The 19,661-nt window shown below is 47.0% G+C and overlaps 1 protein-coding gene and 1 pseudogene across 2 annotated transcripts in view; one reads left to right on the top strand and one right to left on the bottom strand.

Moving 5' to 3' along the window:
• LOC309557508 (keratin, type II cytoskeletal 8-like) overlaps positions 1-8,185 on the bottom strand; it is a 47,440-nt pseudogene extending 39,255 nt beyond the window's left edge. The window contains exon 1 of the transcript XR_014226196.1: positions 7,806-8,185. The product of XR_014226196.1 is annotated as a keratin, type II cytoskeletal 8-like (transcript). The remainder of the gene's footprint in view (positions 1-7,805) is intronic.
• A 2,202-nt stretch (positions 8,186-10,387) lies between these two features.
• The window catches only part of LOC309557510 (keratin, type I cytoskeletal 18-like), a 55,743-nt gene continuing 46,469 nt past the window's right edge, over positions 10,388-19,661 (top strand). The window contains exon 1 of the mRNA XM_082260254.1: positions 10,388-10,892. Within this exon, the coding sequence (XP_082116380.1) occupies positions 10,521-10,892 (372 nt within the window). The 5' untranslated portion in view covers positions 10,388-10,520. The remainder of the gene's footprint in view (positions 10,893-19,661) is intronic.

A 19,661-nucleotide genomic window follows, 5' to 3' on the forward strand; every position in this document is an offset into this window, starting at 1 on the left:
TCATCAGTGTCGCCATCATCAGTACCCATCAGTGTCGCCATTATCAGTGCCCATCGGTGTCGCCATCATCAGTGCCCATCATTGTCGCCATCATCAGTGCCCATCAGTGTTGCCATCATCAGTGCCCATCAGTGTCGCCATCATCAGTGCCCATCAGTGTCACCTCATCAGTGCCCATCAGTGTCGCCTCAGTAGTGCCCAGCAGTGTTGTCTCATTATTGCTCATCAGTGTCGCCATCATCAGTGCCCATCAGTGTTGTCATGATCAGTGCCCATCAGTGTCGCCATGATCAGTGCCCATCAGTGTCGCCATCATCAGTGCCCATCAGTGTCGCCTCATCAGTGCCCATCAGTGTCGCCATCATCAGTGCCCATCAGTGTCGCCTCATCAGTGCCCATCAGTGTCGCCTCATCAGTGCCCATCAGTGAAGAAAAAAAAAACGACCCGTTTGCAAACTTTTATAACAAAATATGAAAAATGTTTTGTTTTGTTTTGTTTTTTTTTCAAAAATTTCGGGGATTTTTTTGTTTGTTTAGCAAAGAATAAAAAAAACCAGCGGTGAATAAATTCCACCAAAAGAAATCTCTATTTGTGTGGAAAGAATGATATAAATTTCATTTGGGTACAGTGTTGCATGACCGCGCAATTGTCAGTTAAAATAGCGGAGCGCTAAATAGCAAAAAAATGGCCTGGTCATAAAGGGGGTAAAACCTTCCGGAGCTGAAGTGGTTAAAAACCTTTTAATGTCCAGGTCCTCCCCTCCCCTCCCCTAAAATCTTAGGCACCATTCATACCTAGGCGATTCGAATCACGGGCGGAATCGCGGGCAAGACACAGGACGCGGGATGCGTTTGTGGATGCATTACTTCTTAATGGTACCCCAATCGCACCCCTCCCCAATTCCTGAACTTTTTCTGGGCGACACGCGTCCCGCAATTTTGCTTGCACGATTTTGCCACAATTTGTTGCGCTACAATCGTGGCAAAATCGCACCGCGGTTGGGGTGCCTTTAAGAAGTAATGGCATTGCAAACGTGTCCCGCGTTTTGCCGGGATGTGGAATCGCGGGAAGAATCGAGGCGATTCCGCGTGAATGGAGCCTTGGTCTTACCTGAGCCCAATGTTGGTCCAACGCTGTTCCAGAGGGCAGCAGCAGCACTGCTCTCTCTCCTCACAGCCTCAGAGGCAGCAATGGAAGCCATTGGCTCCTGCTGCTGTCAGTATAACGAAGGAGCAGCAGAGACAAACGGGGGGATTTACTAAAACTGGAGAGTGACAATTCTGGTGCAGCTGTACATAGGAATCAATCCGCTTCCAGGTTTTATTGTCAAAGCTTCACTGAACAATCTAAAGTTAGAAGCTGATTGGCTCTCATGAACAGCTTCACCAGATTCTGATTGCTCCAGTTTTAGTAAATCCCCCCCACAGAGCCAGCATTGGAGCAAGTCCACATGTCTGCCCCCTATAGATAGTGGCTTGTTATGGGGGCACTCGGCAGGTGGGAGGAGCCAGGAGCGTTGCAGGGGAGCCCTTAAGAGGAGGCTAGGAGTTGCTCTGTGCAAACCCATTACACAGAGCAGGTAAGTATAATATGTTTCTTATAAAGAAAAAAAAAAAACAGAACCTCTACAATCACTTTAACCACTTTAAGAACCGGAAGATTTTCCCCCTTAATGACCAGGCCCTATTTTGCGATTCGGCACTGCGTTACTTTAACGGACAATTGCGCGGTGTGACACTGTACCCAAATACAATGGACGTCCTTTTTTTCCCACAATTAGAGCTTTCTTTTCGTGGTATTTGATCACCTGTGCAATTTTAATTTTTTGTGCTATAAACAAAAAAACAGCGACAATTTTGAAAAAAAAAAAAATATATTTTTCACATTCTGCTATATGACATTACCAAAAAAAATGTAAAAATCAAAAATTTTTAACATTTTAGGCCAATTTGTTTTCTGCTACATATTTTTGTTAAAAAAAAATCGCAATAAGCGCAATTGAGCCAAAGTTATGGCGTCTACTAACTACGGGAAAGATTTATGTTATTTGTATTGTTTTTTTTTTTTAACTAGTAATGGTGGCGATCTGCGGGACTGCGACATTGTGGCAGGCAGATCGGACCCCTAACTGACATTATAGAACACTTTTGGGGGGACCAGTGACATTACTACAGTAATCAGTGCTATAAATATGCACTGTTACTGTAATAATGACACTGGCAGGGAAGGGGTTAATATTATTGGTGATCAAGGGGTTAAATGTAAGCCTAGGGGAGTGATTCTAACTGTGAGGGGGGGGTTGGGCTTGGGGCTTGTGAGAGGATCACAGAGACATGTGGTCCTATATAGAAGGATCACGCGGTCTCTGTGATCATCTGAGGGAGAAGGATGGACGGCTGTGTTAACATCAGCTGACCGTCCTTCTCTGTCAGGTGGCAATCGGAGCCGTCTGACACATGCACTTGCTCCCCGGCTGGCGAGCGGCGTGCGCTCGCCCCCTAGCCTCCTGAGAACGAGCGACGTAGTACTACGTCGGTTTGTCCAGGAGCGGCTGCCTGCCACAGTAAATCTCTGGCGGGCGGTCATCGAGTGGTTAACTACTTGCCATTTCTGACACTTCGCTCCTAAGATGTAAAAATCTAAAAAAGAAAATTTCTAGATAATTACTTAGAACCTCCAAACATAATATATAAATATTTTTTAGCAGAGGCCCTATAGAATAAAATGGTGGGTGTTGCAATTTTTTATGTCACATGGTATTTGGGCAGCGATTTTTCAAACACAATTTTTTGGAGGAAAAAAAACACTTTCATGAATGGAAAATAAATAAATAAATACTACGTTAGCCCAATTTTTATATGTATAATGTGAAAAATGATGTTACGCCAAGTAATTAGGTACCTAACATGTCACACATGGGTGTCTGCATAGGGTGGCAAGGGGGAGCCCCCTGGAATCTCAACTTCCCCTTTAAAGTGGTTGTTTAGCCACTTTATACCATCCTGTCTGGTCTGTTTAATAATCCTGTGTGTCTGTGTTTTAAAAAAATAAGCCGTTCTTTACCGTTTTTCAGAGCACCGATTGCCGCTCACGTGACCCACCAGCTCTCTTCCCTCCCTGTCTGACAGCTGCCTGGACCGAGGATTCCCCGCTGATGTCAGTCGGGAGGGGGGGAGGAGAGGCCAAGAGGAGGAGAGAGGCGGCGGGTCACGTGAGCAGCAATCAGCGCTCGGAAAACTGGTAAAAAACAGGTTATTTTTTCCCCTTTAAAAAGAAATACTCGCTTGCGCGGTGACTGACATCAGCAGCTGAGCGGACCACTATCCTCAGCCCCTGGCCCTGGTGCTATCATTCAAGGAGAGGGGGAGCCCGGGGAAAGGAAATTGAGGAGAGGCACGGCACGTGACCTCTCAGCACATACTGTAGTCACGTGCCTGCATGTGCCACCTGCACGGACCAAAACAGAGAGGGCCAGCTTTACTTTTGCATCAGCTTTCTCAAACCTTTGAATGCCTGCGCTTTATGTCATAATGAATAAGCCCCTCCCCTTCATGACATTGTTGAAAAGGGGCGGAACATGGCTGATCTTAAAATGATGCCCCCCCTTCTTAACTGGAAAAAGTTATGCGGACGCCCATGATGTCACGCTTTAAAATGATATCTGCCCATGGGATGGAAGCAGACTACGGTGCTTAAAATTCTCCACAGGCGATGCTTTGAAGGCCTTTACAGGTTACCAGTTTGGAGTTGCACAGGAGCTCTCGCTCTGACGTTGGCGGCGATACCTCACATGTGTGGTGCGATCACTGTTTACATATGCCTGCAGGGGTAACGTATGCATTCGCATTTGCGCGTAAGAACGGTGAGACACTGAGGCGTTACATTTTTTTTTAATTATTATTTATTTTATACAAATTTTTTTTTTTTTTAACTTTTTTTTTTTTTTTTTTTTTTTGGATGAATTTTATTGCTATCACAAGGGATGAACAATATCTGTTGTGACAGCGTGGGTCGTGACAGGTCCTCTTTATGGAGAGATCTGGGGTCTATTAGACCCAATCATTTTTTTATTACCCATCCTGCTGGCTTCCAATCAGAAGCGGTGACAGAGCGCTGTCAGTGTCCTGGGAGCGGGCAGTGAGCGCAGTCCTGGCGGCTGGGCGTTAATGATCACCATTCTTACCACGGCATACATGCATTGTGCGCTTGCCAATAGGGCCATTCATATTCCTCCTAATTTCCTGTTACTTCTCCAAGATGTGAAAGAAGTGGGACACAGATAGCAAAATATAACCTGACACAGGTTTTAACCCTTCACTATCCAAAACTAACAGAAAAAAAAAAAAAAACTTAGGGTGTAACTAGGGTGTATATAAATAAAAAATCACAGAGCTTTTTGTCCTGTGAAGCTGCATGTACATTCTTTCTGCGTGAATGAAGCAAAAAAAAATGTTTTTACGCTATTTTCTCTCCAGGTCAAATGTTATTCATACATAATAAAGTGATTTAGGAAAATACAGCATTATGGCCACCAGATGGCGCTTACCATCATCGTACATTTGCAGTTATTTACTGTGATCATCAACTCCATGTAGTGACCATAATGTATTTCTCTGATTACATTTTTTCTTAAAGCCGAGCTTTGTGCAAAAATGTAACTGGCATTGCTACCCCCCCCCCCCCTAGCCTGAGAACTGAGTTACAGGCTTTTATTTGGGATGGGTGGAGGAGTGAGTTCTGTTTTATTTATTGGCAGCTTGCCCAGCCCACAGTCTCTTGTGACATGTCACTCACATGTCCCAGGAGGCTGCAGGACTTGTCACAGAATGTCACGCAAGCTGCAAGCTCCTGCATGCTCTCAGAAGGCCACGGCTGGCTCCCACATCCAAGATGGCGGCACCCTCAGTGGTAAGAAGAACCAGCTGTGGGTTGACAGCGCTGGTTTCCAGGCACTGGTAAGTACCTGTGCTTCAAAAGTTGTAAGCTACAGTATTTGTAGCTGGTGTCTTTTAATATTAATAATAATAGAAAACAAATTCCTATAAATGAATAACATTCAACCTGGAGAGGTAATAACCTAATAGCATTCACACAGAACAAATGTACATGCAGTTTTACAGAATGAATAGCTCTGAATTTTATTTATTTTTTTAAACACAACCCTTTCGTTTTATCCAAATATATTTGTAAAAAGGTTATTGTTACCAACACTGTGTATCCAAACAATCCTGAGCCCCCCGTGCTTCGGGGCTCCATAGGTGTTGCCTGGTCTTCTATGGCTAGCCTTGCTCCCTCACATGAACTAGTCTTCTATAACACAGGCTGTTCAACCAGAAAAAGATGGACTCTGCACTTGTCCAGTTCAGTATAATTCCCATATTTATTCAGTTCATAATTCCCAACCTTTAAGCCCTGATGAAGAGTGTTTGACCCCCAAAACACGTTGGCTATTTTTCTAATTCACATTGGAATATCTGGACCAATAATTATTCAATCTAAGATCCACCAAACCAATGGAAATACTTTGGTATGGAGAAGCTGCCAGTCCAGAATGAAGATAACCTGTCCAAGTACCCCCACCAATCCTTTATTAAGAGGATATCCCTAGGGTTCTAGTGCTACTCTTCTTTGGTTTTAACCAAAGTTCCAATATAACATAAAGCCCTTACCCTGTCTATGAAAAACTGAATGTTTAGCCCTTTGATCTGTCCAATCAGGAAATCAGATACCCCATCCAGACCCCACCACTAATCATATATTAAAGGGATGATCCCAGGGTTCCAGTGCTACTATTCTTTGGTTTTAACCAAAGTTACAATATAATGTGATGTCCTTACCCTGTCTATGAAAAACTGATTGTTGACCCCCTTGATCTGTCCAGTCGGGAATCCAAATACCCCATTCAGATACCAACACCAGTCCAAATACCCAATCCAGATACCCCATCCAGATACCAACATGTTAGGAGGATAACCCTGGGGTTCCAGTGCTACTCTTCTTTGGTTTCAACCAAAGTTACAATGTATTCTCTGTGTTGTCTAAGATCCACCAAATTAAAGAAACAGTAGAAATTCTTTGGCATGGAGAAATTTCCAGTCCAGAATCCAGATACCCCATCCAGACACTACCACCACGCAATATATGAGGGGGATAACCCTAGAGTTCTAGTGCTAATCCTCTTTGGTTTTTACCAAAGGTCTACTATAACGTGAAACTCTTACCCTGTCTATAAAGTTGATAAACTGATTGTTGAGTCTCTTGATCTGTCCAGTCTGGAATTCAGATATCCCATCCAGATATCACCATCATTCCTATATTAGGAGGATAACCCTAGGATCCCAGTCCTACCCTTTTTTTGATTCAACCAAAGATACAATGTATTTTTGGTGTGGTACTTTAATCTAAGCTCTACCAAACCAAGGAAATGGGGGAAATTCTTTGGCATCGAGAAGTTGCCAGTTTGGAATTCAGGTACCCCATCCAAACACCACCACCAATCCTATATTAAGAGGATGATCCTAGGGTTCCAGTGTTACTCTTCTTTGGTTTCAACCAAAGTTACAATATACCGTGATGCCCCTTACCCTGTCTATGAAAAATGGATTGTTGACCCCCTTGAACTGTCTAGTCAGGAATACAAATACCCCATTCAGATACCAACACCAGTCCAAATACCCCATCCAGATACCCCATCCAGATACCCATATGTTAAGAGGATAACCCTGGGGTACCAGTGCTACTCTTCTTTGGTTTCAACCAAAATTACAATGTATTCTCGGTGTTGTCTAAGATCCACCAAATGAAAGAAACAGTAGAAATTATTTGGCACGGAGAAATTTCCAGTCCAGAATCCAGATCACCACGTAATGTATGAGGAGGATAACCCTAGAGTTCCAGTGCTAATCCTCTGGTTTTTACCAAAGGTCTACTATAACGTGAAACTCTTACCCTGTCTATAAAGTTGACAAACTGATTGTTGAGTCCTTTGGTCTGCCCAGATACCCCATCCAGATACCACCATCTATCCTATATTAGGAGGATAACCCTAGGGTCTCAGTCCTACCCTTTTTTTTGATTCAATCAAAGATACAATGTATTTTTGGTGTGGTACTTCAATCTAAGTTCCACCAAACCAAGGAAATGGGGGAAATTCTTTGGCATGGAGAAGTTGTCAGTTTGGAATTCAGGTACCCCATCCAAACACCACCACCAATCCTATATTAAGAGGATGACCCTAGGGCTCCAGTGTTACTCTTCTTTGGTTTCAACCAAAGTTACAATATAATGTGATGTCCTTACCCTGTCTATGAAAAACGGATTGTTGACCCCCTTGATCTGTCCAATCAGGAATCCAAATACCCCATTCAGATACCAACACCAGTCCAAATACCCCATCCAGATACCAACATGTTAAGAGGATAACCCTGGTGTACCAGTGCTACTCTTCTTTGGTTTCAGCCAAAATTACAATGTATTCTCGGTGTTGTCTAAGATCCACCAAAACTAAAGAAACAGTAGAAATTCTTTGGCATGGAGAAGTTTCCAGTCCAGAATCCAGATACCCCATCTAGACACCGCCAGTCCTATGTTAAGAGAATAACCCTAGGGTACCAGTGCTACTCTTCTTTGGTTTCAACCAAAGTTATAATGCATTCCCGATGTGGCGCTTCAAACTAAGATCCCCCAAACCAAGGAACCGGGGGAAGTTCTTTGGCCTGGAGAAGCTGCCAGTCCAGAATCCATATGCCTCATCCAGACAGCACCAGCACCCCTATATTAGGAGGATAACCCCTCGGGTTCTTACCTTGTCTATGAAGTTGACAAACTGATTGTTGAGCCCTTTGATCTGCTCCTTCTCCTCGTTCCTCATCTGGTGCAGTTTCGGGTCCACCTCCAGGTTGGGCAGGGAGGACAGCAGGAAGGTGCTGGACCCCGGGGTCATTCGAGAAATGTTAAAGCCACTGCTGGCTCTTTGTAGCCCGGGTTGGTAGCCTGTGCTGGCCCGAAACATGGAGGGTCTTCCAGACAGAGAGCCATGGGAGCGGCTGCTGAAGCCCCTGGTGGTGGCATAGCGGTTGTTGTACAGACTCATGGCAGTGGTGGTTGGATGGCGGTCTGGAAGACGAGGATGGGAGCACTGCAGCGGTGAGACGTGAAGCTGTGACTCCAGCCACCCAGGCTCATGTGTCACCTGTTAGTCTTTCCTTCTTGTTTATTGACACAGTATTTGAATAAGTATTCCTCTTATGGAGGCTGGACCGGTTTCTGGCCCTCGCCCCACTCCCAGGGGACACCGCCTTATCAGTAAATAATACTCGTCTACCCAGTTACCGACTTTGGCAGTACTCCATGGGACACATGGACCACCAGCCATGACCAGTACAAGTCCCTTACTGGAAGCAGGAATAATGCTGCTAAATATAAAGCAAAAAAGGTTCAAACTCTGCAAAGGTGGTTTTTGCTTTTTGCGTTCATGCTGCGTGGAGTCATGCCTTAAAGCTGCTAATAGTTATTTAAAGTAGAGCTTCACCCAGAAAGACGAAGCTCCCCTTGGCTGCCTTCTCCCCCCCCCCTCCACATTTGGCACCTTTTGGGGGGGGAGCGCGTACCTGGTTTTGACAGGTACCCAATCCCAAGTGAGCCCGAAGCTCATCCCCCTCCTTCCCACCGCAGCCGGCCCATTCACAGAGCGCAGCGCGAATCGCGCATGCGCAGTAAGAAGCCGGCTGTGAAGCTGCAAGGCTTCACTGCCCGTTTTCCCTCAGCCGAGATGGCGGCGCCAGCACCCGAGAGCCAATTCAAGAATCGGGTTAGGTGAGGGCACTGCTGGATCCCTGGACAGATAAGTGCCCTAATAGTAAAAGTCATCAGCTACAGTATTTGTAGGCGCTGACTTTTACTTTTTTTCTGCTTTCAAATGGCTGCAACTAGAGAACGACTAAATGCACATGATATATTTTCTGAAAGCAGACACCCTATGGAATAAAATAGTGGTAGTTCTAATCTTTTATGTCACTTACATCCACTACTTATGACCCTGTCATCTATTTTCATGAAAGTGTTTTTTGCCTTTTTGAGCTCCTCAACCTCTCCTTTTCCCCCCTCACTTCCATTTGTTTGGAACGAGCAGTGCACGTGCGTTGTGGTCTACTTAATGCAAACTACACATCCCATAGTCCATAGTTCATCTCAGAAGTGAGCAAGAGAGGGTGGCAATGTACTTACATACAGAGGGACCATAGAGAACCAACATAGCCACCCTCTCTCTTTAACAGTGATATGGAAGGAAACGCTGGGACTTGCAGTTCCCCGCAGTGCCAGGTATTCTAGGATTCGTGGGGCTCCATTCACACTAGTGCGACTCCAAAGTAGCGACTTTGGAGTGCAGCTTTTTATGGGTGAGACTTGGATGCGACTTTGGGTTTGACCAATGATAACGGACAACTGTTGCATGTATAAAGTTCAGCAGGGCCATCTTACCGAATGGGCATGCTGGGCAGTCGCCCGGGGGCCCCACTTGCCCGGGGGGCCCCACCTGCCCAGCGACCCAGCTCCAGCCGAGCATTATTCCCGATTCCCGTGTGCATCTCACCGCCGAACTTAGCAGGTGGCAAGCGCCTGTCGGCCTGCACTGCTGTCAGGCCACTTGGGCTATAGAGGGGGAGCCCACAACTGCAGGAATGCCTGTCCGCCTCCACGGGAACAGGCGCACACAGGACAGTCGGGTCTGACTCCTGTCCGTGTGTGTGTTCACCGGACCCAGCCCCCGAACTTGGAAGCTGTCATTAGCCTGGCACTGCTGTACTAATAAATATCGCCTTATCAATAATTTGCATTTTTTATTCTCATGGGTGATTGTGTAGGCGGGGCCCCAGTGCACTGCATTGCCCGGGGGCCTATAATGCTCTTAAGATGGCACTGACGTTCAGGTGCGACTTTCATGCGACTTTCGAAGGTTTACATTGCAGTCCATGGCACTCAAGTCACATATAAGGACCAAAGTAGTTCAGGAACCTTTTTATAGGTCGCTGCGACTTTAATTCACACATATTTGAACGGCTGTCATTGAAAAACATGGGGTGCAACTTGTCATGCGACTTTAGTGTCCAAAGACGCATGACAAGTCGCACATTTGTAAATGGAGCCTTAATTGCCCAAAAGATGTAGGGCAGGTTATGCTCGGTCATTTTATTCCTAACAGAGAGAGGACAGGGCATGCTGGAATTTATAGTTCCTCTACAGTAGGTTGTGTGAGATGGCTAAAAAGCATCACATCTCACCTGTACATGGAGGCGGGGTCATACCCTGAGACAGGCCCGCCCACTCATTACAACGACAGTATATGTACACACAGCAGCTGCTGGTATGCAAACACAGGCAGTCACAGCTCTCTGCCCTGCATGCTTCATCTGCTGCAAGTGTCCGTACAGATCCAGGCACACCTGCCCTCTCTGTCCCTGTGTGTGCATCCTCCTGTCCCTGCTCATCACCGGTCCATAGACACCTGAACACGCCAGCCATGTCTTTCCAAATGTCTTCAGGTGCCCCCAGTTGGAGGAGCAGTGCCTCCAGCCAGACTGGAGAGTACAGGCTGTCAGGGTCCAGGCTTCAGGGTTTGCGCTCTGGGATGGACCTACCCACCCTAAGGTCCAACATGGATTCCTCTCTCCTCACCATACGCTCTAGCATGGACTCTCTGCAACAAAACAACCACCAGGAAGCCATGCAGGAGCTCAACGAGAGGCTGGCCGGCTACCTCCAACGCGTCCGGGGGCTGGAGGAAGAGAACCGCAATTTGCAAGAGGAGATCGATGAACAGTCGGCGCAGAAGAGCTCGGTGGCCCGGGACTGGGACACATACCAGGCACCACTGCACCAGCTCCGCAAACAGGTAGGTCAAAGCCATAAATGTCAGATTGACAATATGTAGAAAATAGCGACACCCAAAATGCCTTCCATTCGTTCTTCTGTAAATTATCCTCCCCTAGGAGTACTTCTAACTCCATGGAACAATCACAATAGCAAAATTAGGGGGCACACACCACATAGATCAAACACATCCCCTGGTCAGCTAACAGAGGCTTCAGATACAGTCCCTGCATCTTGGGAATGCTCCACTGACGCATTTCACCCTGATTGGGCTTAGTCGTAGGGGTTAATGAAGCATAAGTTAATGGGTCCCCCAACACTTCTGTTCTCATCCAGGGCCGATGGATAAATGCCACCATTATAGCCAACTGGCACAGGTGACAAGCTCCAATACCTCTAGGGGACAACAGAGGCTGTCTTTGGGAGCCAGATGGGTGAGACCTTCATGTGGTTTCATTTTCCAACCCATATAGGTCCCTTTGTGAAAGCCACACGACTATTAGTGTGCCTTTGTAAGTGTGGTACTACTCTAATCCATGAGTGTGGTCCTACTCTAATCCATGAGAGTGTGAGTTTCCTCTAATCCATGAGTGTGGTCCTACTCTAATCCATGAGTGTGGTCCTACTCTAATCCATGAGTGTGGTCCTACTCTAATCCATGAGAGTGTGAGTTTCCTCTAATCCATGAGTGTGGTCCTACTCTAATCCATGAGAGTGTGGTCCTACTCTAATCCATGAGAGTGTGGTCCTACTCTAATCCATGAGTGTGGTCCTACTCTAATCCATGAGTGTGGTCCTACTTTAATCCATGAGTGTGGTCCTACTCTAATCCATGAGTGTGGTCCTACTCTAATCCATGAGAGTGTGGTCCTACTCTAATCCATGAGAGTGGTCCTACTCTAATCCATGAGTGTGGTCCTACTCTAATCCATGAGAGTGTGAGCTTCCTCTAATCCATGAGAGTGGTCCTACTCTAATCCATGAGAGTGTGAGCTTCCTCTAATCCATGATAGTTTGATCTTCTTCTAATCCAGAAGAGTGTGAGCTTCCTCTAATCCACAAGAGTTGGGTTTTTCTCTAAACCATGAGATATTTTACTTTAACCTGCAAGCGTGTGGTTTTATTTGAATCCATGATAGTGTGGTCTTCCTCTAATCCTTGAGTGTGGTCTTCCTCTAATACTTGAGTGTGGTCTTCCTCTAATACTTGAGTGTGGTCTTCCTCTAATACTTGAGTGTGGTCTTCCTCTAATACTTGAGTGTGGTATTCCTCTAATCCTTTAGTGTGGTCTTCCTCTAATACCTGAGTGTGGTCTTCCTCTAATCCTTGAGTGTGGTCTTCCTCTAATACTTGAGTGTGGTCTTGCTCTAATCCTTGAGTGTGGTCTTCCTCTAATACCTGAGTGTGATCTTCCTCTAATACTTGAGTGTGATCTTCCTCTAATCCACCTTGAGTGTGGTCTTCCTCTAATCCTTGAGTGTGGACTTCCTCTAATCCACCTTGAGTGTGGACTTCCTCTAATCCACCTTGAGTGTGGACTTCCTCTAATCCACCTTGAGTGTGGTCTTCCTCTAATACTTGAGTGTGGTCTTCCTCTAATCCTTGAGTGTGGTCTTCCTCTAATCCACCTTGAGTGTGGTCTTCCTCTAATACTTGAGTGTGGTCTTCCTCTAATCCTTGAGTGTGGTCTTCCTCTAATCCACCTTGAGTGTGGTCTTCCTCTAATCCACCTTGAGTGTGGTCTTCCTCTAATACTTGAGTGTGGTCTTCCTCTAATACTTGAGTGTGGTCTTCCTCTAATCCTTGAGTGTGGTCTTCCTCTAATACTTGAGTGTGGTCTTCCTCTAATCCACCTTGAGTGTGGTCTTCCTCTAATACTTGAGTGTGGTCTTCCTCTAATCCTTGAGTGTGGTCTTCCGCTAATACTTGAGTGTGGTCTTCCTCTAATCCTTGAGTGTGGTCTTCCTCTAATCCTTGAGTGAGGTCTTCCTCTAATACTTGAGTGTGGTCTTCCTCTAATCCTTGAGTGTGGTCTTCCACTAATCCTTGAGTGTGGTCTTCCTCTAATCCTTGAGTGTGGTCTTCCTCTAATCCTTGAGTGTGGTCTTCCTCTAATCCTTGAGTGTGGTCTTCCTCTAATACGTGAGTGTGGTCTTCCTCTAATACTTGAGTGTGGTCCTACTCTAATCCATGAGTGTGGTCCTACTCTAATCCATGAGTGTGGTCCTACTCTAATCCATGAGAGTGTGAGCTTCCTCTAATCCACGAGAGTGTGGTGGTTACCCTTACCCATGAGAGTGTGGTTTTACTATAATCCACAAGAGTTTGGTTTTACTGTAATCCACAAGGATTTAAAAATGAATGAGGAATGGTAGATCAATTCTACCTAAAGAGATCTTTGACCCTTCAGAATGGTTGGATGACACAAGAGACCAGACTGGTCATCGGGGGACCTCTCATTGGCTCACAACATGTACTACTAAGAGATTTATAACTTTAATAATGGGCACTCATATCATGGGAGAACTATTAGGAAATGAAAAATGAAGGATAATCAAGACTGTGGGGGGGGGGGGGGGGGACTGTGGTTAGTGGGAGTAGAAAATATCCTGGTGTCAGTGGGAGTACAATGCCACATCTTAAGTAGGAGGAATAGTGCCCCGTCATTGGTGTCAGTGGGAGGAATAGTGCCCCATCGTTGGTGTCAGTGGGAAGAATAGTGCCCCATTATTGGGCACTATTCCTCTCACTGACACCAATAATGGGGCACTATTCCTCTCACTGACACCAATAATAGTGCCCCATTATTGGTGTCAGTGAGAGGAATAGTGCCCCATCATTGATGTTAGTGGGAGGAATAATGCCACATCATTGGTGTTAGTGGGAGGAAAAGTGCCCCATCATTGGTGACAGAGGGGGAATAGTGCCCCATCATTGGTGTCAGTGGATGGAATGGTGTCCCATCATTGGTGTCAGTGGGAGGAATAGTGCCCCATAATTGGTGTCAGTGGGAGGAATAGTGCCACATCATTGGTGTTAGTGGGAGGAATAGTGCCCCATCATTGGTGTCAGAGGGGGAATAGTGCCCCATCAGTGGTCTTAGTGGGAGGAATAGTGCCCCATCATTGGTGTCAGTGGGAGGAATAGTGCCCTATCATTGGTGTCAGTGGGAGGAATAGTGCCCCATCGCTGGTGTCAGTGGGAGGAATAGTGCCCCATCATTGGTGTCAGTTGGAGGAATAGTGCCACATCATTGGTGTCAGTGAGAGGAATAGTGCCACATCATTGGTGTCAGTGGGAGGAATAGTGCCCCATCATTGATGTTAGTGGGAGGAATAGTGCTCTATCATTGGTGTCAGTGGGAGGAATAGTACCCCATTATTGGTGTTAGTGGGAGGAATAGTGTCCCATCATTAAGCTTCGGGTGTGGCTGCTGCAAGGTTCTCTGGCTGTGTGTCTGGAGCTGCTCCAGGTGATCTGTGTAAGAGGGTGTGAGGTGAAATCCCTCCCAGCTCTCCTGGCCCCCTTCTGGGGAAGCCATGGAGGCCAGCAGGGCCTCTCCTGCTGGAGGCTCTCAGACATCCCCTGGGCTGATGGATGGCACCCCTGCTCCTGTGCAGCCCGTGGTTGGTGATCTCTCTGCACCTGGTGAGGATGAAGATGCTGGATCCATTCGGGAGCGAGTGGTGGCCGGGATCAAAGTCCTCAATAAGGAGAGAGACAAGCTCTACAAGCTTAGAGCGGATTTAAAGCGCCTGAGAAAGCAGCGTGAAGGCTTGTTCAGCAAGAACCGTGGATCAATGGATTCAGAGGTCCAATTAGCGAAAGTCCGTGTGGATCATCAAGAAACTATCGTGGCCATGATGGAAGGCAGGGATGGTCCCTTCAGGGAGAAGTTTTGCAATGAACGGAGGTTTGCAAAGATGGAGGTGGAGGAGGAGACCCCCGGTTCTGACCCCCTTCCCCCTCAAGGTGAGGTAAGCAGCCCATTGCCATCTCAGGGCTCAGGAGGCATGTTGAAAGTTATACAGGTAATGGAGTCTCCAATGCAGGAAGATCAGCTGGTGTTTGGTGATGTGGAGGACTTACCTGAGAGTGTGCCTGATAAAGTAAAGTATATAAAGCCCCAGCTTACAGATAAAACAGTTTTTGTGCCTTTTAGCACCTTGCCTAATGATGGGTTTCCTAATGACACTCCGGGTGATTCCCCTATGCTCAGCAATGTTGTGCCTGCTGCTGATGTCTCTAAACAGGAAAAGTTGTGTTTAAAAAATGACATTTCTGCTGAAGAACCACAAAACCCAGAAGAGCCGATTAACCCCCCTTCTGCTGAGCTTAAAACTATTTCAGTCACTGTTGAACAGGACTCTACAGCGCAGCAGCAGGAAACATCTGGTACTGCATCAGAAACAGTTATCCCTAATAACATTGCAGGCATGGTGGATCCCACCATTATATGTGGAACTGATAATGCTGCTTGTTTAGGCCAAGCTGGTAAAAATAATAATAGTAGTGTACCTGATAATGTGACATCAGTGTGGGGTCTTGGCCCTAATAAGCCTACATTTGCACAGGTGGTAAGCTGTGCTCCTGGCAATATCACCAAGCCAGGGTTACAATCAAGGAGGAGCTCTGCTTCTAATCAGGGTTTTCCCTCGCGGGCTGCCACTATGAGCACCATTGGATCTGGTATTGGATCTATGGCTTCTGCTGGGGGTCCAAGGCGGAACGTAGTCCTCCTTAAATGGGAAGGTGGTGCAGTCCCTCTAGCAAGGCGTATGGTGGTGGACCTGATCTTAGATATGGGTTTTGGGGCTAATGACCTATATGCCCTGATACATGTGGCTGGAAGCCGGGAATACACAGTTAGTTTCACCAGACCAGAGGGTCTTGACTTGTTCTGGGAACGATATATGGCTCGGTGCAGGTCAAGACCCGAATGGGAAGGTCTGGTGCCAGTGGCAGTTTCCCAAAGGTCAACAGTGAAGAAAATTACTATTGTCCTTACAAATGAGAGTGTTCCTGCTCGGGACTTAGAGGTCTGGTTGAGAAATTATGGGGATGTTTTGACCAGGCCGGATAAAATTCATGATGAGCGTGGCATCTGGACCGGGGGTTGGTCGGTAACGGTCAGGTTGGCTAGGGATGGGAATGTTGTCCGTCACCTGCCCTCCTCTGCCTTTATAGGGAGGGATAGGATGACCATTTTTTATCCCGGTCAGCCAAAACTGTGTCACCGCTGTGGAGAAAAGGGGCATTTTAGCTCCTCTTGTTCAGCTCTGATCTGTTCAGTGTGTCGGGGACAGGGTCATGTGGCCAGGGACTGCACCCAGGCGATAAGGTGCAACCTGTGCCTGCGCCTTGGCCACCCCTACAGCCGATGTCCTGAAGCCTGGCATAATATGGATAGAGAGGTGATAGATGATCTGTTAAGGCTGGACAGGATGGAGGATGAGGCCCCTGTTGTACCACCCTCCTCTGCGGTGACTGACCCCCCTGGTCTTGTGCAGGATCCCTCCCTAGTCCCTGTGCCCACCCCTCCTGTATCTGTAAGTTTTCCTTCTGTGTCTGTCCCTGTGTCCCCCCAGCCTACTGTACCGGCTCCTCTTGTGTCAGAATCTGCCAAGTCTGTGCCCCCTGAGTCAGTTATTCCCGATCAGTCTTCCCTTCCTAAGTGTGACCTTAAAGAAGCCCCCCACCCACCAGGAGTGGTAGAGGGTACCAAAAAGGGTGCTGCTGCGGCTTCCTCTGTAAAGAAGTCTTCTGTGAAGACTTCAAAGAAGAAGAAGAAAACAAGAGATGAAAGCATCTCTGAATCTGACCTTCAGTACCTGGAGGAGAGAAGGAAGGTTGTGAGGCGGAAGAGACAGACGGTGAGGACGGAACAGGGACAGGATGCCTCAGTGACTGTCTCCAACCGTTCTAGGGCTTCTGCTTGGGATATCTCCTCATCTGGGGATTCTTCTGAGCAGAATTCAGAAATTGAAATGGAGTTGGAGGAGGCTTCAAGAAAGAGAGAGGCTTCTGGTGATGAGCAGCAGAGGGGAGCTAAGAAGCAATCCACCCAATAACCCAAATGGCGGTTCCCCCTCCGTTAAAAGTGGTGACAATAAATGTCGCCAGCATTAAGTCGGTAAGAGCTCGTTCTATGGCCTTATTTTTGTTCAGCCAATTAGATGCTGAAATTTTATTTTTGCAGGAGACTAGGCTCACCTCCTTGGCAGATATTCATATGGCCAAGAGAGAGTGGAGGTATGGTCCATCTTACTGGTCTCTTGCGGCCGAGCCTTACGGCGGGGTGGCGGTGTTGTTTAAAACCGGCATGGTAACTGTCCGGCGGGTTATTGAGGTGGAGATTGGGAGATGTATGGTCTTAGACGTTCTTGTGGGAGGGCAGGACCTGCGCCTAATTAATATCTATGGGCCGCACACAAAGTGGGACAGGAAATGCCTTTTTACAAGGATCAAGCCATTTCTTTTTACATCCCGGCAAGTGGTTTTTGGAGGTGACTTTAATACTGTGACTAGGACCAAGGACAGGAAGGACTTCAATGACCGGCTGGGATATGATAGCGTTTTTTTAAATAGTATGGTTAGGGATGCTGGTCTTGTGGATGTGCACATTAAGCACCTCCCGGATGACACAGGGTTCACCTTTCATCGAGGTAATAGTCAGAGTAGGATAGATAGGTTTTTTTTGAAGGAGGCCTCTGCTTTCTCACCCCCAGTGGTGCAGGCGGTGGAGTTCTCTGATCACTGTATGCTATCTGTGGTCTTGAATGCTTCAGATTTCCCTCAGAGGGGCAAAGGCATCTGGAGATTAAATTCGACTCTCCTTGAGGAAGAACATGTTAGACAATCCTTTGAGGAATTCTTTCAGGCACAGGTGACCATCCTGGACTTTTGTAGCAGCAAGGCTGAGTGGTGGGAGCTGACCAAAAAGAGGATTGCTGGATTCTTCAGGGGCCTAGCCAATAAAAAACAGTTTAATAGATACATGACCTACCAACGTTTGCGGAGGAAGCTGGATATTCTTGTCTCGAGAGGAGGAGATCCTGGGGCAATCTCTGAAGTGAAAATCCTCCTCAGGAAGTGTCAATATGACCGGCATACCTCTTTGGTTCTGGAGCGGGACTATGGGAAATACCACTCGCCTGACCCTTACCAGAACTGCAAACAGGGTGTAGCTGTTAAGATGGTCGTTGGCCTTAAGGATAGTACAGGTTCCTTGACAAAGTCCAGGTCAGGGATCCTGGAGGTCGTGAGGTCTTTTTATGCTGAACTTCTTGGGAGGAAGGAGCTTGACCGAGACAAGATGGAAAGCTTTTTGGACTCTATTCCAGGTCTAAATGGTGGAGATGTCCCTTTGATGAATTTGACAGAAGAGATCACAGTTGAAGAGGTGACGAGGGCAATTGAACAGCTTGCCATCAAGAAGTCACCTGGACCGGATGGTCTGACGGCTGAGTTTTACAAAGCCTTTAAGTCTATTCTGGCCCCACATTTGGTAGAGATTTTTAACAGTTGTCTTGCTGAGGGGGTGCTTCCCCCTTCCATGAGACACTCAGCTGTGATTCTTCTTTCAAAAGGTAAAGATCCTTCGATGATTGAGAATTGGCGCCCCATCAGCCTTCTCAATGTCGATAGAAAGGTGCTGGCGAAGATACTTTTCTGGCGCCTATCGGCAGTAGCAGAGTCTTTGCTTTCTCGCCATCAGCACTGTTCGATCCAGGGTAGGAGCACCTTCACAGCGGTTTTAGCTGTCCGGGAGGCCTTGGAGCAGTGCAGGGCTGCAGGCTGGGGAAAGTATCTACTGGCATTGGATCAGGCAAAGGCTTTCGATCGTGTCAACCATGAGTACCTGTGGTTGCTCTTTAGTAAGTACGGTCTGCCGGGTGGTTTTGTCGATTGGTTAAAAGTTTTGTATAAGGGGGCAGAAAGCTTCCCTCTTGTTAATGGTTGGGTTGGACAGTCCTTTGAGGTTGGTTCTGGGGTGCGCCAGGGTTGTCCGCTGAGTCCCCTGCTCTATGTGTTTGCAATCGACCCCTTCATCAGGAGGCTAGAGAGCAGCATGTTGTGTGGGGTACCAGTGGGAATCCCGGGTGAGCCGCCTTTGAGGGTTGTTGCCTATGCGGATGATGTGTCAGTGATTGTCACTGGGACAGATGAAGCGGAGGAGGTGGTCTCTCTGACATCACGGTACTCTGAAGCATCAGGCTCCAAGATCAATCAGGAAAAGAGTGAAGTTTTTTGGATGGGAAAGGAAGGTGAGGGGTTTAATCTCCCGGACACTTTTCCAGTGCCCCAGGAAAAAATTAAGATATTAGGCATTGAATTTGGACCTGGCGATTATGGCCTCAAAAACTGGGAGGGCAGGCTGGAAGTTGCCAATACTAAGGTGGTCAGCTGGAAGAGATGGAAGTTATCTCTGAGGGAAAGGGTTGATCTGATTAAGACTTACCTGATACCGATCTTCTTGTATGTCAGCCCTGTCTGCATCTTGCCAGTGTCTCTCTATGCTAGGCTCTATAGTGTGTTCTTCCAGATGCTGTGGGGGAACAGACTGAACCCCATCAAGAGGAATGTCACCTATCTATCCAGGAGGGAGGGTGGCTTAGGTATGGTCAACCCCGTTCTTTTCTTTTCACTGCTATTTCTCAAGTTTAACATTGGTAGTATGCTTGCAGTGGAACCTCCTGGATGGGCAGGCATGTTTAGATCTTGGTTTAGGCCTTTTCTGCGACTTTGGGAAGAAGGTGGCCAAGTGAAGAATCTCAGGGGTCATCGTGGT

The sequence above is a fragment of the Pelophylax lessonae genome (assembly GCF_965119305.1).
Source record: "Pelophylax lessonae genome assembly, chromosome: 6".
Classification (NCBI taxonomy): Eukaryota; Metazoa; Chordata; class Amphibia; order Anura; family Ranidae; genus Pelophylax; species Pelophylax lessonae.